Raw genomic sequence first — 23968 nt, forward strand, 5'->3', positions numbered from 1 at the left:
TACAGTAGGAAACTATACTGGGATTTTGCTGGGTACATTTACAAAGGCAGTAAAACAATTCCATTTTAAAATGTCACTATTTACAACATTCTGGAAACAACATTCGCAACTTATTATTTTTAATTATAGTGAAAATTTTAGATATTAACCTAAAATATCTGTGTTTAGGAGGGATCACAATTTTCAAAATTCTTGTAAACAACACATCTGCTGTGGTTTTTTAAGACCAGTGTCCCAGCCTCAAGGCTGGGCTGCCACGGCTCGGCCACACCTGCTTCCTGGGCTGGGTCCTGGTAACAGGCAGAGTCCAGGGAGGTCCATTTTAAAACCAGACCCTGTGTGCGCGGGTGCTCTACGCGTCCAGCGCCGGCACACACTGTGGCCAGGTGCTTCTCGGGGCGACCATCAGCACCAGGGAGCGCGGTGGTGGCTGGGCCTGAGCTGCCTCCTGATGCGGCGGGCAGGGGAAGGAGCTCCTGCCTTTTGCTTCTGAGGCTGCAGGGTGCAGGTGGCCGTGGTGGGGGCTGGAGAGAGGGACGGCGGCGCTTCCCAGCAGAAGCAGCGGGAGAAGGTCGTGATGGACACGCTCTGCGGCCCGTGGCCAGGGACGGCGAAGGTCACGAACACGCCCTCCTCGTTGTCAGGAGCACGCTTGTCTTCTTCCCTATCTTACCTCAATCCAGGACATAAGTTGCATTAGTTTCATGTCATAGTAGTTAAGTTACACGATGTCAAGTTTAAGAGTGAATAGCGCCTCATTACCTGAGAAAGTTGGCCTGAACCTGCCCGCCCCACCTTCCTTGCAAATGCTTATAGCGTCCGTTTGGTTGGTTAGTTGGTACCGGGGATTGAACCCAGGACCTCGTGCGTGGGAAGCAGGCGCTCAACCACTGGGCTACATCCGCTCCTCTACAGTGTTTCTTAAGGGAAGATACCAAATAGTGGAATTGCTGAGTCATAGGGCAGGTTAAAAAATAAATAAAAAATTAGACACTGGCAAATTGCTCTGCAAAGTAGAGTAGCAATTTATGCTCACGTACGTCATGTGGAATCTAGCTTCTCACGAGGTGAGATGTCTTCACAGTTTGTCATTCTTCCTGGGAGGGACGTCTGGGTGGAACTGCTTGGCTCAGCGGGGAGCAGGGCAGCAGCCCGTGAGGCTCCCAGGGGCCTCTGCCCTCTGCCCAGCAAAGGCGAGGCAGGGGTGGGCGCCGCAGGCTGCCCCGACCCCCCAGCCTCTGCCTTATGAGGCAGCCGAAGGCAGCAGGGGAGGCCGGTCAGGCGGCGGGCACCGGGAGAGCACGAGGAGGAGGCAGGCAGTGCTCCAGGGCCAGTGCTCCAGGGCCAGTGCTCCAGGGCCAGTGCTCCCGGGCTCCCTGAACCACGTGTCCTCATCATTCTCCCTGCTCTCATCATGCTTGTTTTGGGCTTTTTCACAAAAGGCTTTTAAAAAGTATGATCCTGCCTTGACTTAAATTTCTTAAGTAGCCTCCAGAAATTTTCAAGTTGAATACGAACAAGCCTCTTTGGTATGTGAAAGTTAGCAGCCTATAAACACTCTCGGTTACCGTGTGCCCTGAAGAACGTTCCGGAAGCGCAGCGCCTTCTCTCTCCCTTGCAGCTGCGAGGGGCTCCACTGCACGCAGGTCCATCTCCTTGATTGCACCACGAAGGCCGGGCAGTGGGTAATTTTGGTGTGTGTAATTTCGCACAGCTCCACGTCCCCCTCAGGGGAGGTGCATCTGCAGTCTCCACAGCTACTACCCTAGTTCCCTCCGCAAGGGCTGCGCCCGCTGACGCGGCCACCGGGACGTCGCGAGGGGTCTCCCCAAGGAGGCCAGCACGGCAGGCATTAGCTCTGGGGCCTTCTCTCTGCCTTTCCCATTACGATGTTGGGCGTTTTCACTCCACCCAGGACCGCGGTGTTTCTTTTTCTGGGGACAGCCTGCTCTCCTCCTTGCCTGTCGTCGTGCTGGGTTTCGTTCTTGGTTTTTCCAGCGTTTTGAGGGAGCTCATTGATTACGGAAACCCTCCAAACCCTCCCTCCGCCGGGGCGCGCCTTGCAGACGTCTTTCCTCTGGGTCGTTTTCTGCTTCGGCGTTTACTGGTTCGCCGGCGCGCCCCCCACCTGGCTCGCTGGCCGGTCCGAAAGGCCCGTCCCTTCCTTCCCGGGACCCCCAGTTCACCCTTCTCGGCCCGGCCCGCCCCTCACGCTGACCACAGCCCTGCTCCCTGATGCCCCCTCGCACTCTCCTTCACCTCTGCTTGTCGCCGCCTCCTTCTGGCTCGCGCAGCGCCCGCCTGTCCCGCCTCAGCGGGAGCCCCCACCCCCGTCTCTGCACTTCCCGCCCCGGCACGTGCATTTGCCCGGTGAGCGTCTGCTGGATACGCGGGTGTTGCGCCTGCCCTCCCTTCCTGTGACGCCTGCTTCAGCCTCCGCGTTCGCAGGTGAAGCTCGTGCACCAAATGCCCTTTTGCTAGAAAACAGCCCTGAGGGGGAGCGATGGGGACACTCGGCTTTGCAGCGCTGGCAGTGAGGGGCAGGCGCTGAGCCCCCGGGGGATGCCCAGAGCCCCTTTCACCCTTCTGTGTCAAATCCAAGAGAAGTCAATTACCAGGCAGAGGAAAATTAATTTTCAGTGAAATTTATTTCAGATCCCTTGAAGCAGTGTGACCACACTCCCTCATTCATAAATATTGCCACTTAAATAATCTGAGCTTATCTTCTCAGCGTCCACGACAGGACTTGATATAAAGACAGAGCACGCGCGTCCAGATTAAATCGGCTCTGTAGAAGCTGAAGACTGAGTGCTTTCAAGGCGGACACTGCCGCTTCCCAGCCTGCTTCACCTGAATTAAATAAATCAGCCCACCCGCAAATAAATAAATAAATAGGGACACAGCCGCTCTTCGCGAGCTGGAGCGAAGGACGCAGAGTTTCTCAGAACCCAGCCTGCGGCTGCCTCTCTCGGGGCGGCTTCGAGGCAGCGGCGCGGCCGGGGCGAGGGCCGCGGGGCACAGGGCGGCCCCCGGCTCCGAGCCTCGCGTGCCGGCCGCCCGGCCGCCGGCGCCGGCCCCGCAGCTCAGGACGAGACGACCTCCAGGGTGAAGTCCACTATGTCCCGGCCGCCTCTGGAGTTCCCCAGGAAGACGGGCATTTCCTCCTCCTGGGAGGTGCTGATGTACCAGTTGGGGAACTCGGCCGACTCGAATTCCACCTTGTCCTTGATCTCCAGCTTGTAGAAGACAAAGCGCTTCTCCATCTTCTTTTTGGGGTGACTTCTGGGGTCCACTGTCTGGAGCAAAATAGAAACAAGAACGTTTTGTGAAGAGCGGGGCCGGACTCTGGCAAGACGTTCGCCGGGTGCTGAGAGGAGACGGACGCAGGCGCGGGCCCCGAGTGTCCTTCGTGCAGGTCCTGGGGGGCCCTGGCCGCTCTCGGGGACGCAGTCCCAGATGCTGGGGAGCACACTGTGTGGGGCTCAGGAGAGAGGTGAAAATGGGTTTAAAGCTCCTAGGAATACCTAGTTTCCAGGAACTTCTGCCAAATTTTTCCTTATGGCCCTGGCTAGAGCGGCATCAGCTTGGAAATCAATCTTTTGCTGGGGAAGCTGGAGGGGTGTGGTTTTGGGGGTGCAGGTGAGGTGATAAGCTTCCTGTCTATCACCCATCCAATGAGAGCCGCCCTAGCAGGGTGTCTGTGGGCTCCACAGCGTCGGCAAGACACGACCTTCTGTGCCTACGTGGCACACATTTAGCAATGCTGTGGCAACACGTGCACACACACAGACTGCTCCCAGCCTTTCCCGGGGAGGAAGGGGCTGCCGTGAAGCCACGAGGCCGGGGGTTAGCTCGCGGGGCCAGCCCCCACTCACCTCCAGCTGCAGTGTGGGCTTCCCGTCGCGCATGACGCAGGACAGGTACAGGCTCTTCTCCTTGATGCCCAGGGCCACGGGGATCTTCTCTCGACTCACCTCCCCCTGCACGAAGCTCATGCAGAACAGCACTGGAGGGGAAGGGGCCTGGGTTCAGGGACCTGCGCGGGCCAAGCCAGGGCCCCACACCCAGGGGGAGCTTCTCCTGGGGCCCATAGGGTGCCCCGGGCCTAGGGGACCTGGCTTCTCAGAGGAGAGCGTCGGGTGGGCCAGGTTCCTCAGGGCGAAGGGCAGCGGCAAGGCAGAGGGAAGGGAGGCCAGCGTCAGATGAAGGAAGGGGGAGGCCGTCTCATCCCGACTGGCCCGAGGTGCCCTTGGCGGGAGCAGAGCAACTTGACCAAGACTGAAGACAAGAAAGGTCAAGCTGGGCTCCCGGAAGATCTCAGGGACCAGGGCCGGCTGCGGGGCATGGAGCCGCCGACGGGCACCGCGGAAGAGCTGGGAAGGGCAGTGGTTTCCTTGGTGACGTGGCTCCTTGGGGTCTTTTCAGTAGAGCCCTAGCAGTTGGGGCCCTGAGGCCACCCTCGCCGCCTGGTTCTCAGGAAACAGGACCGTTCTGTCCTAGCTGAGCGGGACGCGCTCCCCTGCGTGGGGCTCTCCAAGGACAGTGGCTTTGGAGGAGGACGGGCCGCGCTTGCGGCTGCCCCTTCTCTCTCCTGCCTCAGGCTGGAGCCTCGATGGGCAGAAAGAGGCCAGTGGCCAGACCAGCCAAATCCCCCCAACTCACGGCTCTCCAGCCTGAACCCTCTCCGGTGGCAGCAGAGAGATGTGTGTCCTGCCTGCCAGCAGAATTTCCCTACAGGGAACCCCTGGGGTCCGGCTGTCGGGGGCGGGGCTGGGCCCTCGTCACCACCCAGCTTCACCCCAGCCCAGCGCAGTGGAGCTCGGGCAGCACCCGGCCACCGAGGGCCTGGCCGGACCGCAGCGTGGGCTGTGCTCGAGCAAACTAATCTCACCGTCACACCTCTTCCTCACGTAGGTGAGCTCCCAGCTTGCTTTACGGCTGGGACCCAACAAGAGGCCTGTGCTCTTAGGGCCAGCTGAGCTCGCCGACGTGGGCGGTGTGCCCCCCCTGCCCCGCTTCTTGAGGGGTGGAGCCGGCTGCCCCGTTACCTTGGCGGCTCACGTTGTCCCCGTTGAGGTGCAGAGCCTGCAGCTCGCACGGGCCAGATAGCACCATGCACTTCTGCTCCACGTCCCGGAGCCTGCAATTCAGGGACCGCGGCGGCGCGTCAGACACGTATGCGTCGTCCCACGTGCTGATGGGTTCTGAAACGTGGAGCAGATCGTAAGGACCCGTGTGGCGGCACACCTGGGCAGGTACGGCCAAAGTCCTACTGCCCATTGGTGGGAGAGAGCCCGGGACGGGCGGTGGCCGGGCGGGAGCTCTGGGCGCTGCAGCTTGCTCTGCACCGGCGGGGACGCCACTCTGCGACGGGGCGCAGCCCAGCGGGGCTTGTGAGCGAGGGCACAGGCGGCTGAGCTGTGGCCGGGGGCGCCTGGCATTGGGCTGCACGGCCTCTCTGTTCCCCCCTCGGCTGGCTCTCCACCTGGAGGGTTTGCACTGCAGGGGGCAGCTGCCGGCCGAGCGTTGCCGGCTCTTGCGTACCTTCTTCGAAGATGCAGTGGAAGATGTCCCTCAGGTCTCCGTCCTGGAAGTACTGCGCGCAGGGAGCCAGGATCTTCCTGAGCTTCTCCAGGGCCACAACCATCGACACGACCTGCCTGAAGCTCTTGTTGAGGTACTGCTGGGAGACCTGGAGCCGGAGCGCCCCGTCTCCGGGAAAGCAGAGGTCGAGGTCCTGAAACCGGTGCTGTGGAGAGACCAGGAGCGTGTGGGAGAAAACGTCAGCCAGGGAACTCCCAGGGTGACATCAGAGACGGCCGCGGCTGAGTGGCTCACCCACCGGCGCAGCCCTGCGAGAGGCAGGTGCCGCTCGGCCACGCTTCTCGAAGAAAGCGCTCGTGTGTGCCGCCGTGTTTGTGCATGCCCTGCCGGGCCCAAAACTGCTCCTACCTTCCCCTCTTTATAGCTTTCTGTGACCCTAATGCTGTGCAGTTAACTTTTGGCGACGATGGTGAGCACAATATGCCTGCCTCATCTAGGCTTGTTCAACACATTGTCAGTTTTTCTGCACAAGCCTTTTTTTTTTTTCAGAAAGCTGTCTCATAGGAATTCCGCAAACACAGTAAGAATGGTTACTATTTGTGAAAGACATTCCCACTTTCCCATTTTTCAGGGAAATGATTGGGTTTTCCCCGGGGCTGGTTTAAAGGCCTGACGGACAGGGCGGCCGCTAACCGCGCAGCAGCGAGCCTGGAACTGGGCGAGCGTGAAACAAGCCTGGGGACTGGATCCTTAGGCAGCTTCCCGCAGAAGAGAAGGGCCGTTTGGAAGCTGACAGGGCCCCCGCAGGAGGAGAGACTGGTCGAAGCAGCCCATTTGCTGCGTAAGTGCAGCTGCCACTAAACCCGTCAGAACGGAAGGTCGGGCGAGGTCTGGGAACTGGGAGACGTCTGGCCCACGTCTCATTTTTCAGAGGTGAAGTGACTTGCCCAAGGTTGAAGAGTGAGGTAAGGTTCCAGGCCCGTCTCTGCTTACAACACCTCTGCCTGTCCTGAGCTCCACCCAGAGGACAAACGGCCATTCCACCTTGCAGGGGACGGACACTCGTCAGCTGACAAGGCCGAATTCTCTGGGGTTCAAGGTGACTAAGGCCCAAGGCAGGCAAAACATCTCCTAAAGGAGAACCAGGCCCTGCCTCGCAGCCTGCCGCCCACCACAGCAGACACGGCCGCCAGCTCCGGCCTCCGCGGAGCACGGGCGCGGTCAGCAGGCCCTGCCGCCTGCGCCTGACCCACTGAAGCAGCCCGAGCCCGTCCCACACCAAACACCACCACCACCCTCGGCTGGGGTTTCTCCCGGGCAGGGCTCCTGCAGGGGCGGGGCGGGGCCGTGGCCTCACCTTCATCTGTTTGGGGCCGTCCATCTCAAGGAAAAGGCTGTCGTCGTTGCTGCTGCTGCAATGAGAACAGAGAAAGCTCAAGGAGCCTCCCGGCAGGCGTGTGCCTCCTTGCTGCCCAAGGGCCTCCACTGTTAGCAGGAAACTACAGAACGCGAGCCACTCGAGGGGCCTGAAGGCTCCTGGCAAGTTCCACGGTGGCACGGGCGGCGCAGAGCAGGCAGCAGTTTCCGCCAGAGGCGCCTGGAGCACCCGGCCTCCGGCCTGGCAGAGCCCTCGAAGTCAGAGCTTTCCTCTCACCCAAACCAAACTTTGGAAAAGGGTGCCGGCTACCACCCACCAGGAATTTTTCTTCCTATCGGCTGTTTGCAGGAAACCCCTTAACCCAGGAGCCTGAGTGTCCCCAGCCTCGACGTGCGGTGGGCAGTGAATTGACCGGGAGCCTTGCCTCCGCTGAAGGAGGCAGATCTGACCCCCAGGCACGGTTAAGCCACCTCCATCGGGGCTCATGGTCTCGGCCTCCCACTGACCTGTAGTAATCCATCACGTCACCAGCACATTCCACCACCGCTGCCATGGCCACTTCAGAAACCTGTGCAAATAGGAGGAAGAGCGGCTTGCAGTGGCCACCCACAACTGCATCTCCCTCAGGACCTAGCATGCAGCAGGCTTGCCGAGAAACAACCTTCTGATGAACGAGGGAATGCATGGAAGTGCTTCCTTGGGGTCTAGAGGGAAGCATTTGGTAGACGAAACTCTGACCAGGAGCAGCCAGATGTGGAGCAGGGGTTTCGGCCCTCAGCTCTCACGTGCCTGGTGCTAGGTAAGTACTATTCATTCCCAAAAATATTCCACAAGGCACTGCATTATAGCACACCCAGCATTTCTGCAAAAAGCCAGAGAGAGACAGAGAGAGGCAGAGAGAGAGACAGACAGAGAGGGAAAGAGAGAGCCTCCCCTAGGACATCAGAAGAGCTGGTTAAAACCCTACCTGAGAAATGAAAGCTGGCTGCAGAGAACAGTGACCTGCTGTGCCCAAAGAGATTTGCTGTCTGCCAGATTCTCCCTCCCTGCTGTATTAATATAGCCTAGAAAGCAGAAGTGGGGAGCTGAGAAATTTCCCCTTTGGTTCACTGATTTCACAATCAAGTAAAAAAGGGATTGGTGGGAACTCCTGGGACAGAGGGCTGCTAAGCCGAAATAATGCTGAATACACGGAAGGGCAAGTGCTGGCCAATTATGACACATTTTGCAAATGTGTCATCAATGCAAACACATTGTCTTTCTGACAACCATTGGGCAGATGATGCTAATATTAAAATATTGGATTTTCCTAGGTTAAAAGAATATCGTCACTGAGCAGCTCTGGGGCAAAATGAGCAGGCAGATATGCCCCTGCACATGCCCCCTCTGTATCCTGCCGCAACTTGGGAACCTTCTCACTGGAAGTGGAGAGCCTCCAGCCTGCTCTGCAGGTGGTGATCCCTGCAGCTCCCGGTCAGCTCCAGGCATCCCTGGAGCACCTTTCTCGAGGCGGGGAGCAGGCTCCTGGTGGCGCTGGGCAACCTGGACACACCTGAGACAGGTGCCCCGGACAATCTCGTGCTGAAACATGCCAAAGTCCCATCAGCAGGGACACCGTTTGTTTCCAAGTCTGCGTTCAGGTGTACTTTGCAATGGTTGTGGGTAAGCCAAGCTGTCACGGCCAGACTCCCTGTTTAGGTGCAGAGGGGTGCTCCCAGCCCAAAGGCAAGGCGTTAGCGCTGAAACACCAAGTTTTGTTTTATAAGAATATCCAGCTGATACCATATCTCTAGTCACTCCAAGAGTCACCAGTCTCAAACCCAGAGGCCACCAGAGGGCCTGCCCCCAGGTACAGCTCCCAGGGCGGTGCCCCCCGGGTGCTGCCCTGAGCGTTGCCCTGCCTAGTCCCCTGCCTGCGTCTGCGTACTGCCCCGGGTACTGCCCAGGTACTGCCCCGGGTACTGCCCAGGTACTGCTCCCAGGTACTGCCCTGGGTACTGCCCCAGGTACTACACCTGACTCCTGCATCTGGATACTGCCCTTGGGTACTGCCTCTGGTACTGTCCCTGGGTATTGCCGCAGGGCACTGCAGGTGGGTACTGCCCCTAGCAACTGCCATGATACTCTCTGGGTACTGTCCCTAGGTACTGCCTGCTGGGTACTGCCCCCAGGTATCGTCCCTGGGAACTTCCCCTGGGTACTGCCCCTGGTGAGTACACCTGCGTGCTGTTCCCAGGTACTTCCCGGTACTGCCCCTGGCCAGGCCCTCGTGTGCGGACCGAATGGGCGACCTGGCCACAACGCAGGGAGTTTAGGACGGGGTCCCCGGCCCCGGGCACACTCTGCTAACACGCTGAGCGGAAGCCTTGCCCGCCCGTGGCTCCCCCAGTTCCGAGGTGGAACGAAGGCTGTGCCTGGTGATAGAGATTTGCTGCCCGGAAGGGAGAAAGGGCCCATCCACTGCTCTGTCCAAGGGAGAGAGCCCGGATTCGAGGGGTGGGAGGGAGAGGGCTGTGCTGTGGACGTGGCAGCCCAGGGGGCTCCAGTGGGCTCCGGCCCCCGGCAGCTGCTGCACCCTCGTGCGGACCCCCAGGGCTCGGCCTCAGGAACACGGACACGGGAGCTCCCCCGGCACGTCGGACGCTCCACCGGGACTCTAAGAGCCGCACCCCATCCGGTTTCTCTCGAGTTGGGTAAAGAGCCAGCGCCCAGCCCTGGGCCCTCTGGATCACCCTGCAAAGCTGGGCTGCGGCACCAGCCTGCTCCCCTGGAGCCCGCCTGCCTGGGGTTTCCCCTGGCCCCAGGCCCCAGGCCCCTGGCCCCAGGCCTCCTGGAGGAGCCAGGCCTGTGAGGTCTGGCTAGGAGCGGAGCGGCTGGTGGCAGGAGGCAGGCAAGCAGCCCGAGGCAGTGCTGGGCCTCGGTGGCTCAGGAGCTCTGCGCTCCCCTGCCACTGCCTCTAAGGGGGCACTGCAGGACCTGGCCTTCCAGCCGCAGGGCTCGGGGGACCTAGCGGGACGGTGCAGGGGGACCGAGACCACTTTCCACAGGTGAGCACAGATGAGGAGTCCTGGGCCAGGAGGAGACACCAGGGTGCATGAGCTCACGAATCTTTCTGCCTGAGGGAAATTTTGGAGCCATGAGGCAATGCCCCTTGACGCAGCGGCCTCTGCAGCGCCGCCGTGTCTCATCCTGGCCACAGAAACGGGCACCATCCTCATCCATCTCAGGAAGTGAAACCGTCTGCTCTGGCAAGCAGGCGTGTTGCACAACGCTCACAAGCATGGAACCGTCTTCCCACGGAGGCTGCTCAGACCCCAGCAGGTGGTAGAACCTGCTGAAAAACAGCAGGAGGGAGAGCAGGCGTGACGGTGTAGGGGAGGGAGAAGCGCGGCCCTGGGGTGCCGTGGGGCAGGGCAAGCTCAGATTTGGGGGGTTCTTTGGCTGGAGTCGCCAAGGCCTCCCTGGCCACAGGGTCCTCCAGCCTCCGTGAGGCCACTTCCCCAAGCCAGAGCTGGCATTTGCTCGGAGCCGCAAGTGCCAAATACCTTGTCATCAAGTGTGACTTGGCCTCCCAGCTCTTACTAGGTTGGCCTCGCCTCAGTGGTCTTCAGTCATTTTTATAAGAAGACCCTGAAACAGCGGCAGCCTAGTTCTCACGTGCCCGTGGGTAAAGTCATTTGCTCGCTGTGGTGCCCGTTCCTCCCTCATTCGCCCCTTGTTCAGGACAGGGTTCAAGGACCCTGCTCCCCCGTCTCCCCGGACCGCGCTGCCTCGGGCCTCACCCCCTCGTGGCTCAGCCTGCCCTTCCCTGCGCCCCTCCAGGGTCCTGCCCTCTGAAAGCGCGGGGTCCTCTGCATCTGGGCTACCCCCTCCTTGCCGGGCAGAGCTGGGGCGGAGCGGCCTGGCTTTCCGCCTCGAGGCCCCCCCTCCTGGAGCCGCTCCTTCGGCCTCTGCCTCTCGGGCCGGTCCTGGGGTGCAGACAGGACTCTGGGACATGCTTTTCTCCTCCCGGCCCAGGGCAGGCGGCTTGCGCTGGGGCACGGGGCGTGTCGGGGGGCCAGGGGCGCTGCGTGGCCTCTCCGTTCAGGCGGGTGGGCAGGCAGCTGCCCGCGCTTCCCCCGCTCGGGCTCCACACTCACCATGGGGTGAGCCAGGCACGAGCTCAGGAAGCGTCTTTGGAGTGGAGTGACCGCTCGGGCTTTGTGCCACGGGGTCTGTCACAGCGGGAGGCAGGCGTGGGGGTCTGCAAGGGCGTGGGCACCCCACGGGCCTGCAGGGGGCCGGGCAGCCCGTCTTAGACCGTTATTATTATTATGCCATCTTTTCTTAGATACTAATTTAGAAACGAAAGGAAGAGAGAGAGAAAAGGAGAGAGAGGGAGAGAGGAGAGGAGGAGAGAGAAAGAGAAGGAGAGAGGGAGAAAAAGAGAGAGGGAGAGAGAGAGGAAGAGAAAGAGGGGAAGCGAGAGAGGAGGGAGGGATAAGATTGCCCTTACTGAGCACCTACTAAGTGCCAGCTGTGTTTCCTCATTGCCTCTTCACAGGAACCTTTCAGGTAAGTCATGTTGGCCCATTTCACCTCTTGGGAAACCGAGGCTGAGAGAAGTGGTTTACCGCAATGCACGTGCCAGGCAGTGCTAGGACCAGGACTCCAGCCCAGGTTTGCCTGACCAGAACGGACCCTCTGCCTCATTTCTCACGCCTCTCGCATCTGTGTGTGCCGGCCCCCTGCAGACCCTTTTCCGGGCGATGCAATTATATTCTGAACGACACTGACTTGTAGACTCACCACCTCCCCCTCTGCCCCGAAATGTCCCCACCCTGCCTTTTGGGGCTCGGGTAAGCTCTGGTCTTGCCCCCTCTTCTCCTCTCCTGGCTGAGCGCTGTGCTTCTCCTCCCGCAGGGCAGCCCGGGGTCTTTCCAGGCAGGGCCTTCAGCTTTCTCTCTTCCGCTTTCCTGAGCTTCCTTATTTCTCTTCACTTTCTCACCTGCAACTGCAGCTCCGTTTCCGGCTTTCCTTTGGCCCTTTTGTTTCCTGAAGATGTTGTTATCCCACTCTCAGGGAAAAAAGCCCCCTCGGGCGTCTGTCCTTGGAATGGTATGCTTTTTTTTTTAATGGTGCTAAGATAAACTTTTCTCTGAAAACCCAAGATGAACCTTTGCCTGGTGTTCTACTCCCTATTGCGAAATCAAAGGTGATTTGGCCATTTCCTTCCAGAGCTTTGTTAACCTCACTTCTCCAGTCACTTCCTCCTTGTTGGCTGGAATCGAGTTTCTATCTTCTGGGAGAGGAAGTTCTCAGCAAGACCAGGGTTTGCCTGTTTGGGACGCGCCGCCAGAGCAGGGGTTCCTAACCGGGGTCCGTGAGCGTGAATGTAAGTTTTTGAAAAACCATTATTCTTGTGGGGACATGCTGGTGCCGGTGTGGATATTTAATAAATGCACAGCACGGGTGGACTTAGGAAGGGTCTGTGGCTCTCACCCGACCAGCAGGGGGTCCCTGGAACCGAGAAGGTTAACGGCCTGCTGCACAGGAAGGAGGGTCTGACTGCGCTGTGAGAACACAGGACGTTCTAGGATTTGCCAGCCTGGCGTTAGAGAGTCGCACGTCTACACATTCCATAAGGAATCTGTGCGGCTATCCCACAGGACCCATTTCTCAAAACAGGTTTTCACAAGGAGTGGAAATCCTAGAAAGGATGTGCCAAAGGTAACTGATGATATGAGCAAACAAAAAGCCATATGGTAAAACTCAGAGTGGTTTTTAAACCATCTTTCTTAGGCTTTTGCTCATGGGCACTCTGATTCCCAGAGGTCCAAATAACACAAAAGCACTTAAAGGGAAGGCCCTCCGTGCCGGGTCCCACTGTCCCCTCTCGTCCGGCTAGGCCACTCACTGGGAGGGGTCCTCAGCTCCCTGCCACGCCAGCGCCGCCCCAGCCACCCCTTGGGCTCCACACGCTCCCACTCCGTGCGCCTTCCCGAAGGCCTGGGGCTGCAGGCTTCTCCACCCCTCTCGCTGCCTCTGGGCCCAGCGCTCCCGCTCAGCTGCTGGCCTGACCGGCCGGCTCCCAGCCAGAGCCTCTCCAGCCACGTCCGCCTGTAGCCCATGACCACCCTCCACAGCAAATCCGGGCTTGACCACAGCCTGCCCACAGCTCCCAACCCGCTATGGACAAGCCCCGCGTGCTCCCGGGCTCTGGTCGGCCTAGCACCCACCTGCCAGCCCCAGGCACTGTCTCCCGGCCCCTGTGCCCACACACACCCTGTTCTTTAGGCTGGACCCAGCTCGCCCCCCGAGGCTCAGCCCCCTCCCCAAGCCATGCAACTCCATGCCCTGCGTTCCTTGCTTGGGAGCCCCCACCCTGGGGCTCCACAGAGGCCGGCTGCGCTAGTGGACGAGCCAGCAGGGCTGCCACTGGGAGGGCACCCCCCGACAGGAAAGTGCTTCTCAGAGAAGGGTAGCTCTGGCGGAAAGCAGGGACTCACGAGGCCACACAAGCACCGAGACCAGCTGGGAAGCGCTGCTCGGGGACAGCTTCTACCCAGAAAGTCGGCGTCTGAGCTGGAGGTGGGGGGCAGTGGCCCGAGAGGCCGGGTTCTGTGCCAGGAGGAGGAGAGCACGTCCGGCCTCGGGGCTCGGCCGACTCGCTCGCAGGGCTCGGGTGTCCGTGCAGCCCACCTGCTCTCCCAGGACTGCCGGCCTCGTGAGGTTTTCAGGGCCGGGAGACACTGCACCCAGGAAGGGCAGCGCCTTCCGAAAGTTCCCTGCCGTTTCTCTCCCACAGCGATTTCCAGGGTTCCCTAGGGCAGGCCCAGCCCGGGTGGTCCCTGCCGGTTTCGCTCAGTGCTCCTCGCTGTCCTGCTAGCCCGGGGATACTGAGGGTCAGCTGCATGGGGACCGCCCCCGGCTCCTGCCCAGGAGGCTGGGCTGGGGCGCGGCCGCCTCTCACTTCTTTCTGGGATTGAGTCCAGAGGACGACCTTCCCGACCTCAGCCTCACGCGCAGGGCTCCCAGCAACCAGGCGCCATCCGCCAGTGCCCAGGAACGCCAAGCGCGGCCCCGGGGACGCCCCGCCACCGGCCGGGTGGCGCTCTCGGCCCTGGGCGTCAGATGGGAGCGGTGCCCTTGGGGAAGGCGGCCTGAGCTCACGCCCGGCGGTGCGCACACATCGGCCAGGCTTGCCAGGACGGGCCCCGCCGGGCGCCTTTCCCAGTTGGCTTCCCTGCCAAGACAGCTGCGCAGTGCGGGCCGAGGCGACGGGGCGCTCTGCCTCCTCAGCCCATCTCCCCGGCTGGGCCAGCATCCTTGTGCGGTCGTCAGGTCACTTAACTCTCATGTTCTTCTGGACACAACAGGCCCTCAAGGAATTCGCCAGCCTTCTTCTTTTTCACCAGGAGGCCCCAGGAATCGTACCCCAGTCCTCCCGTATGGTAGGCAGGAGCTCTATCACTTGAGCCATATCTGCTTCCCATACCCCCCATTTTTAAGTTGGGCTGTCTCTTTTATTGTTGTTGAGCTGTAGAATTTCTTTACATATTCTGGATATTAAATCCTTATCAGTGGTTTCCAGATTTTTATTTATTTAACTTTGATATCTTGTTGTAGCAGTCTTAATTCCACCAATTATATCTGCAGCTATATACTTATAGATATATATATACACCATGTGTCTTGCATATCCTCTTTGAACTGGCTTTGCTCCAAATTGGTTTTCTCAGTAATGAGTTAAATAATTTTTGTCATAAGCTACTATGCATTTTTAAGACAGTTACATTTTTAACTTCTTAAAAGTTATACTTTTACAACCTCTTTATCAATCAATTTTCCTTTCCCTTTAAAACCAGAATCCCTTGGGTTGACCTGGCCAGACTGCTGCCCCGTGCCCGAGGCCTGGGCGCCCCTCCTCCAGCCCTGGGCAGCTGGAGCCAAAAGCGGCTTGGCTGGAGGACGGGGCTGGGAGCATCCAGGGAAACTGAGAGACAGGACTCCGCTGGAAACCTACGAATGACAAATGATTTAGATTAGTGACTCATATACAGATGCGTTTTCTATTACCAGATGGTTGTATCTACATGTTTGTACAGACGCTGTCTCTATTACCAATAGCAAAAAAATTAACGTCTGAAATCACTGGAGCCAGGAGAGCCCCCCCTGCCTGTGCCCCAGAACCAGGAGAGCCCCCCCTGCCTGTGCCCCAGAGCCAGGAGAGCCCCCCCTGCCTGTGCCCCAGAGCCAGGAGAGCCCCCCCTGCCTGTGCCCCAGACTTACCCTTGCCCCTGTGTACGCTCACTGTTGTGATGGCGATTCTAGAGTGAGATGACGCTTTAAAATATTAAAGCGTGCAATGTGCAAAAAAGATTACAGGACAAAGAAACAAGAAAGGATGGTCCATTTAAAAGAACAAAATAAAAATCCAGAAACCATCAATGAAAAGGACTAAACCTTGGGCTTACCAGACAGAGACTTTTTTAAAAAATGATCCTCAGTATGATCAAGGAGATAAAAACACAGAGAAAGAGGTAAAGGAAGCCAGGAAAACTGAGTGAACAATATGAGGGAACCAAACAGAAATATTTTAGTGGAAGGCTCTGAGTTCTGGGCTTCTAGGTTCTTGGCTTATGTTACATAAAAGAATTTAAGGACGTGCCATATGGTAGGCAAGGGAGTAAAGAGTTTATTAAGAATGAAGGGGGCAGCAGACTTGGCCCAGTGGTTAGGGCGTCCGTCTACCACATGGGAGGTCCGCGGTTCAAACCCCGGGCCTCCTTGACCTGTGTGGAGCTGGCCATGCGCAGCGCTGATGCGTGCAAGGAGTGCCCATGCCACGCAGGGGTGTTCCCCACGTAGGGGAGCCCCACAGCAAGGAGTGCACCCTGTAAGGAGAGCTGCCCAGCGTGAAAGAAAGTGCAGCCTGCCCGGGAATGGCGCCGCCCACACGGAGAGCTGACACAAGATGACGCAACCAAAAGAAACACAGATTCCCGTGCTGCTGACAACAACAGAAGCGGACAAAGAAGAACACGCAGCAAATAGACACAGAGAACAGACAACCGGGGTGGGGGGTGGGGGGGGGGGAATAAATAAATAAATAAATAAATAAATCTTAAAAAAAAAAAAAGAATGAAGGAAACTGGAAATGGTAAGTACACAACCCGAGGCGAAGGTTGCAGGCATGCTACAGGGTCAGGTGTGCACAGGGTAGGGGGGCGGGTTAGGCCTTTCAAAGCCTCCCTCCTCCCCTTTCCTAATGTTGGGGAGGGGCCCCAGCTGTTCGATGTTCTGATTGGCTGCTCCACCTGTTAGCTCTCAGGGGACCAATGGTGAAGCCTTTTGTTTGGAATTATCCAAGGTTTCCCTCTGACCTGGAAAAAGTTCCAAATGGGACCTCATGGCCAGGGTCTCGGCAGGGTCTTTCCAGCTTTGTTCTTTGTAGCAGGGGGTTTGCAGGCAGGTTCTCACAGCCGTGTTCTCTGCCATGGCCTCGCCATGACTTTTTTTCCCTCTTTCCCTATATTAACCTGCCTCAACTCCCTCCTCAGAGAGTTTACACCCTTATTCCTAGGGGGAGCTGAGGGGCAATGGTCATTCTCCTGTAGCTGCTTCCTGCTGGTTAGGGGGGAGTAGTCTGACAAGGCGTAAAACCCTCTGGCTATTCTGTTGCGGTTGAGGGAAGACAGGTCCAGTGCCATGGTTGAAGCTGGATGAAATCCCCATGTACCAAATATCTTGTTCTGGAAAGTAATGATTCTGGAAGAAACAAACTTAGTTAGAATTTAAAATACATCATCCTACTAAAAGGATGGTGGTAAATTGGCCCAAAAAAGGGGACAGCCAAGACATACTAGACCATGAGAACGAGAAAGGGCAGGTGCCTTCGGAGGCTGCCTCCTCACCAAGTTGATGGAAACAGCCTTCTTCCTTGAGTTATTTCCTGATGGTTAGCTCTAGGGAGAGAGAGTGGTAGACATGCCAGGTTTGGTATAAACTACGAACCTCAGCTGCCAGGGTGGTGGTTATGCTTCGGACACCTATGAGAAATATGGAGAGAGGCACTGCCTAGAATAAACTCACAAAGACAGTGTAGGCAACAACAAGACAAGCATATGGCAAGCAAAATGAAGACAGTACTTAAGAGAGCCATTCCTTTATCTTATAGGCACATTCATTAAATACCTAGGAAATGAATTAAGTTTACCAAGACTTTTAACATGTTCAGTATCCTTCTGCATATGATCTAGAATAGAAGAGATATTTTTATATTAAGCAGGTATAGCACTTAATACTAGTTAATGCACAAGTTCCCCTTTGACCTGCAGTTAATAGCTCTAAGCTCCAGGTTTGCAATACCTTACCTGTTGTCTCTCCATGGCCATAATGCCAATTGTGTTTGTTTAAGTTCTACTCTCACGCTCTGGTAATTGTTGCCCCACTTGTATGTCCTTCATACAGCCAGCATGCTGCAGTGCTGCTGATCCTTGGAGGGACGCTCCAGTGCGTCACCAGCCTGGTGCAGAGTTCCCTTCAGCACGAAGAAACAGAACCAGCCTGGAGGCAACAGCCATGGTAAACCTGGCCATACTGACCTATCACTGGCTGCCACAGGAGTCTGAAACTGCAACATGCTTTCCACCCATTTCAGGAGTATGACCAGTTGTGGTAGATACTTTTATTGTTTTTGGGGTTGTAGGGACTGACCTAGCCAATAACTCAAGTGGAGAAGTACCATGCAGGGCACTGAAGGTGGTTTGACAATACTAAATTCTATCTCTTTTAATTTTAAATACCTCCAGTGCAGTTTATAACATATCAAATGTACTTAACTATTTTAGCACTTTGCTTTTTACTTCTACATCTTTACCATGGTAACATTAATTGACAGGTATTTTACTTTAGCAGTACAGGAGAAACTACTTTCTCCATTATTTTATGAAAACCTAAGATTCCCAATGGAATCAAGGTTATCATCCCTTACCACCATTTTAATATGCAGACTGAGGTGGCCTCTGACAGGTTTCCCTGTTATGAAGTTACTTTTTGTTATTGATGTCAGTTTACACTTTTAATCAATAATGGCTTCCTGGAATTAGCCATTTAAGTACTTCGGTTTAGATAATGTTTATGCAAATTCCTTATAATTAACCATAAGTTATTTTACCTTTAAGTAAGCTTATTAAATTATAGTTAGCAACCCATGAAATTTATCTTTACCCATTTAGGAGTCTTGTCTTGCATTCGTCACTCTGTTCTATGAAAACTGATCATTTTACTTTAGGACACGTCTACCTTTCCTTCTTTAATGTCATCAAATACAAACTTAGAACTTTCATCATCCTAAAGATTTAATTTATTTTTTTAGTATCCTATAAACCGAGGGAGATTTCACCCAAACTAAATAAAATTGAAACCATTATACTTTATGCAAGGAATGTTCTTTTTACATCCTTCACAGGAGGTTGAAACCTCTTTTTTTCTTTAATAATGTTCTAAAATTGTGAACAATCTTAAAAGCATACTGACTGCCATCTTCTAGAATAATTATAATTGTTTAATTTGTTTTCTTCATAATTTAGAAAATATCTTTCTGTAGCTTTCAAGGACTTTTCCTTTACTTACTAAATTTTGGTATTGGATTATTCATTACTCTCATGTTAAGGCTGTTAAAAGGTTTAAATTGGGGAAACAAGCTGTGATTCTTAATTCCCTGGACCAGAAGATAGAGCTTTAATCTGTCACACCCAGCCCTTCCTTCATAGCTCTTGCAAAGAAAAGGCCCTGGAGGCTGGATAGGTCAAAGAGCTTAGGAAATGATTTTTTCCCTTTCCCAATAGTCTCTATGTTCAGATTTCTATATGACCTTTCCATCCTGTTTAGCCTAATTTGGGCTCCAGGATTATTTATTCACATACATAACACATATTTAATTTTTAACAATTTGAATAGAGCTCTTTTAAAGTTTTTCATTTGTTAATTTGATATTACCATCCTGATGTATGAAGATATACACTGAACAAATAGACACAGAGTTAGACACAGAAACACACAACTCACTAATGTTACTTACAATTTTCATTCTCTTACAAAATAAGTTTAACTGTAAAATAACATTTAAAAGACCGCTTTGAAGGCTATTTCTAATTACTCTAACTTGCACTGTGACCATGAAGTTTTGAACAAGGATTTTGTTCTTTCTTTTTTGGCTTATAATCATATTGTTACCAATTCTTTAAAACACAATTTACAACGTTTTCTTTGACTTCAGAGCTCTGCTTATCTCCCGTTTGACTTGGACAGACCTCGGATGAGCAGCACGAATTCCAGGGGACACTCGCTGAGGTCACTGACATCTCAGGGAAAGCTGGCTTTTCTCATGACCCCCTGCTTTTAGGAGCCTCGATGCTCACGGGGGAGGCCCCCACTTCCCTGTCCTGAGAGAGAACAGGACTCCAGCAGCCGCTGGACTGGAAAATGGACGTCCAAGCCCAAGGGTCGAGAATTCCACCAGGCAGCTACCCAGTGCACACCTGGATAATCACGAGAGAAAGCACGGCTAGTGACACCAGGGGAAAGATGGGGACAGGAGGTCTCAAATTCGCCTTCCCCTGAGCCATAGGGGGCAGAAGTTGCCGTGCTACAAACGGGAGAATAGCAGCTACCATCAAGTGGTGGGCAAGTACACCCAAGGGTGGGCCAGCCCTGAAATAACCATAAGCAAAGGCAAACGCAGGGTAGAGTGACCATCACAAGAGCAAGCACACAGGAGGGCGAGGCTTGACTTAAGTAACCACAAACGAAGGTAAGTGAGCCTAAGAGTAACATCACCATAGCAGGTCTAGGCTAAATCCACCCAGGCATAGCTATTTCAAATATCATCCTTTCTGTGGTTTTATAAAATAAAGGCATCTATATAATGATCTTAACTCTTAGTTATAGTTTCTAGTAAGTTTTCACTTTGAAAGAAAAGTGATGTTTTGGGACAACCTGCCTATTGATGGTCTAAAAAGGAAGAAGCTAATCTTTTCCTAGCACATCATGTGGCCACAGTATGGCCAGGAGTGGCCTCTGTGTGGAACCCTGAATCTGTTATTAATGTTGCTAAGTTTTCCCGCTTTTCCAGCAGGTGAATCAATTCCATGTGATGTTGACCTCAAATCCAATTGTCAAGATAGTATTAACATGGGAAACAGACTTGGCCCAGTGGTTAGGGCGTCCGTCTACCACAAGGGAGGTCCGCAGTTCAAATCCCGGGCCTCCTTGACCCGTGTGGAGCTGGCCCATGCACAGTGCTGATGCGCGCAACGAGTGCCGTCCCACACAGGGGTGTCCCCTGCGTAGGGGAGCCCCACACGCAAGGAGTGCACCCGTAGGGAGAGCCACCCAGCACGAAACAAAGTGCAGCCTGCCCAGGAATGGCGCCACACACACTTTCCATGCCGCTGACGACAACAGAAGCAGACAAAGAAACAAGACGCAGCAAATAGACACAGAGAACAGACAACCGGGGTGGGGTGCGAATTAAATAAATAAATTAATTTAAAAAAAAAAAAAGATAGTATTAACATTTTAAGACTCATTTTTAGGTCAGCTTTTACCATTATCCAATTTGTACAAGGCAAACCCCAAATCTGATTTATAAGCTCCTAGGCACAAGCAGACTGACAAAGTTAAAGCAAGCACAGGTTAGAACAGAAAAGGGAATTTTACACACTCCCTTAGCTTAGGGAATGACCTGACTTTAGAATCACCTTCACGCAAAACTCCCAGTGTCTGCCCGTGGCAGAAACCTCCTGCGGGAGTGTGGGGAGCCAAAAGGGAAATGGATCCCTTCTCCATGGTGTAATATTACATCTATACATAAACAAAAGAATTTGTGGAAAGCTTTTCTAGGAATAGCTCCTACTATAGAATGGATTGGGAATAATAGTAAGAATGGTCAATATCTGCATTTAAATCAAATTTATCATCTTCAGGCATGTGTAAGAGATCCTTATGTGTTTGTGGTTGGAAAATTAACTATAACCCAAAAATGCTCTATTCTATAAAAATGAGGCCTTGCATCCTAGTAGCCATTACCCCGCAACTAACATACTATGGAGAAGGCAAACTAAAAATTTTACTATCCCCATCTGTGTCAAAGAGCGCCGCCTTCCTCCCTATATTGGTAAAAAATTAGCCTCACAGGTTCAGTTGCTGCAGCTGCCACAGCACGTGGTGCTCTTGGTCATGGCCTCATCAGCTTGCAATACTTTGAACAACAACGACAAATTAGCCTAGAATCCAGTGCGCAGTCTCTTGACTCTGCAGCGGCAACTAACATCCCTCGCCCAAGTAGCCTTACAAAACCGTAGGGCCTTAAACTTACAGCTAAATAGGGGGAACCTGCCTCTTTTTCCAAGAGGAATGCTGCTACTACATAAATGAATATGGTATTGTTGAGCAAAATGTTAAGAAATTGCGAGAATTGCGGGAAGGAATACTGCCCTCCCAATCAACCTCCTCCTTATCCGCCTGGCTCACTTCCCCTCTCGTGACCTGGCTAGGTCCCCTCCTCAGCCCCCTAATCGCTCTCCTATTAATCTGTGCATTTTCACCTTGCCTCCTTAAATTTCTCCAAAAAAGGATGAAGCAAATCTCAGCCCACATGATGTATCTTGCCACTGTTCATCAGTACCAACCTCTCCGGACTGAAGAACAAACAACCAACCTTTGAAAATGCGAATTTCTTATGTTGTTTCATTTGCTATCCTGTACCCTAATAGCATTTCTTTGCCTGTTTTCTCCTTACAGTCACCACCTCCGTTATCACGGCTTAACCTTCTCTGTTTAATTAATATTGCTGAACAGCTTCGGCAAGAAATACAGCTTCTGTGAGGAGTGTAGTGGCTCATACGAGCAGCGGGCACCCTGGCCAAACAAGACTAGGATGGGTGTGATGACCACACCCACCAATCTCAGTACATCATGCTTGTTATACACGGTCTATGAGGGCTCCCCATTATAACTTGCTGTAATTGCAAGCCATCTGTTGCTGAGGCGCTGGACTGGTTAGCCAATGACGGGCAACTGGGCTAACCCATCAGTCAACATAAGACAGGGACGTGGCCTTTTGCTGCCGTGATTCCCAATGATGGGTAAGATTGATCGCAAGCCAGGTAAGACGAATCGCTTACCAGGTGCAGCCCTGACCTAAGACAGGCACAGCCCCCTTTCAGCACGGGAGCACCTTGCAGCCGCATGCCACTACTGAAAATAAGCCCTGCTCTATCATGAGCCATCGCCGGCTGTTCCTTTCTTCAATTCATAACAAATTAAACAGAGAAGGGGGACCTGTGGGGAGCCACCCGCTGTGAGGTCTGTTTAGAGCCTCTCACAACATGGCGGAGTTCACAAATCTGCCCTGTCATTTCCTTATTCTTCTCCTCCCTGCTTCATTCTCCCCCTCCCACCACTACTCAGGTGACCACAGCAATACGCATGCACAAGGCACGAAACTCCGCAGACCCGGTGCGAACTGTCGGCCAATCCCCTCCTTGGACGTCTGCCACCCACAAGACCAGCCTATCACATATGTACACGTTCCCTTCCCTCTCTATATATTCCCATGTTCTACCTCCAATAAACGAGGCTTGATCAGAACCCTGTCTTGCCTCCATTCTTCTCTCAACTCCTGCCCCACCCTGCTTCTTCCCACAGGTCCCTGGACTCGCCCCCACCGGCTCGGGCACAGGAGCCTCCAGCTTTATTCCTCCAGGAGACTCCCCGCGCAGCTGCTAGGTACAAGCTAAGGGTCCAGAGAAGCCCTGCCCCATTGACAGGCACATTAGGGCGCCCTGGGGTTGCCTTCCACAGCTATCTCCCGCCAGGGGAAAGGCCTGCCAGGCTTTTCCAGTGGAAGGATTGGAGTGTCACAAGGGAATGTGCAGGGGCCCAGGAAGCCAGGAACCTTTTAAATCACGGGCCAGAGGTGAGGGAGAGGTTTAGGAAGTGTCCTAGATCTCGATTCCCATTCCTTCCTTATTAGGCACAACAGAGGCTAGAGCCTCTGGAGCTTGGCTCCCCTGTTACTTAAGAAATCAATGATCTTACCTGCCACATCAAGAGTCACCTGAGGCTCCTCCTGGTGGACGGCTCATGCGTGGCTTCAGGCCGCGGAGGCCTGGGTGGGGAGGCAGCTTGGGGCCAGGGCCTGCTGACCTGGCGCCTGGGGTCGGGGGCCTTCAGCAGTGGCAGCTGGGAGGAGAGCCTGTCCAGCGCTCCTTCTCGGTCTTGGCGGGATGGTCTCACTTGTTGAAAGCTGCAAGTTTGGGGGCCCAGGGAAAGTTCCTTTCAGTTTCCTACAGATAGCCGAAGCAGACTGGCTGATCACGTGAGCTCCTGGGAAGATCTGTCCTTCTCTAGAGTCGGGATCTTCAGGAGGGTGTTTTTCTTGCTCTACCAGCCTTCCCTGAAATAGGTCTGGCTTTTTGTCCTGCCTCAGAGCAGTCTCCCTGAGCTTATTAAACTGACCACTTGGGTAGTGCGTTTCCTCACGCCTTAAGGAGACAAGACCACCTGATCTCTGGCACTCCGCTCTGCCTGTCTCCTTTCCTGTTATATGTACTTTGCTGGAATTCAGGGTTCCATGCAGAGGTCCTTCCTGGCTGTACTGTGGCCACATGGTCTGGCAGGAAAAAGATTAGCCTCTTCCTTTTTAGACCATCAGTAGGCAGGTCATCCCAATCCCTGAGAAGACACCCCAACGGGGAGTCTGCTGGCATGCTGGAGAAGCCACCATCATCCCAGCAGGACAGACACAGTCGTCAGTCTTGGTGTCGTCCCGCTGCTAGACCTCGCTGAACAGCTTCCTGGTCAAGCCAGTGTGTGGTTGGGAGCCCTGCTCGCTGTCCCCACGTTCTGGGGATCAGGATCCTTATGTCTCTGGGTGTCCCCAGAGCCTTAGAGGTCTTGGGAGACGTCTGGGTCTGGTTCCCAGACCAAAGCTTCCAAGCTGGGAGTTCCCCTAGGAATGGAGCTGGCTCGGGGCTTTTCTTTCGGCCTACTCTTGCA

General features: G+C 54.7%; 1 protein-coding gene across 1 annotated transcript; it reads right to left on the reverse strand.

Annotated features, from left to right (window-relative positions):
• Window positions 1-2629: 2629 nt before the first annotated feature.
• IL1B (interleukin 1 beta) lies at window positions 2630-7959 on the reverse strand. Its single transcript, XM_004475744.3, has 7 exons — window positions 7890-7959; window positions 7429-7490; window positions 6902-6956; window positions 5545-5749; window positions 5049-5204; window positions 3876-4006; window positions 2630-3296 (listed from the first exon to the last, which is right to left on the reverse strand). Exons 2-7 carry the CDS (start codon window positions 7473-7475, stop codon window positions 3084-3086), a joined length of 807 nt encoding a protein of 268 aa, XP_004475801.2. The 5' UTR covers window positions 7476-7490; window positions 7890-7959; the 3' UTR covers window positions 2630-3083.
• Between the last annotated feature and the right edge of the window lie 16009 nt (window positions 7960-23968).

The sequence above is a fragment of the Dasypus novemcinctus genome, chromosome 17, assembly GCF_030445035.2.
Source record: "Dasypus novemcinctus isolate mDasNov1 chromosome 17, mDasNov1.1.hap2, whole genome shotgun sequence".
Classification (NCBI taxonomy): Eukaryota; Metazoa; Chordata; class Mammalia; order Cingulata; family Dasypodidae; genus Dasypus; species Dasypus novemcinctus.

Excerpts from the sequence above, each read along its gene's own strand:
- IL1B (XM_004475744.3), bottom strand. The coding sequence starts at position 7,475 with ATGGCAGCGGTGGTGGAATGTGCTGGTGACGTGATGGATTACTACAG. Across the intron at positions 6,957-7,428 it reads GACGTGATGGATTACTACAG|CAGCAGCAACGACGACAGCC; the intron begins GTCAGTGGGAGG and ends TTCTCATTGCAG. Across the intron at positions 5,205-5,544 it reads CCACTGCATCTTCGAAGAAG|AACCCATCAGCACGTGGGAC; the intron begins GTACGCAAGAGC and ends TCCACGTTTCAG.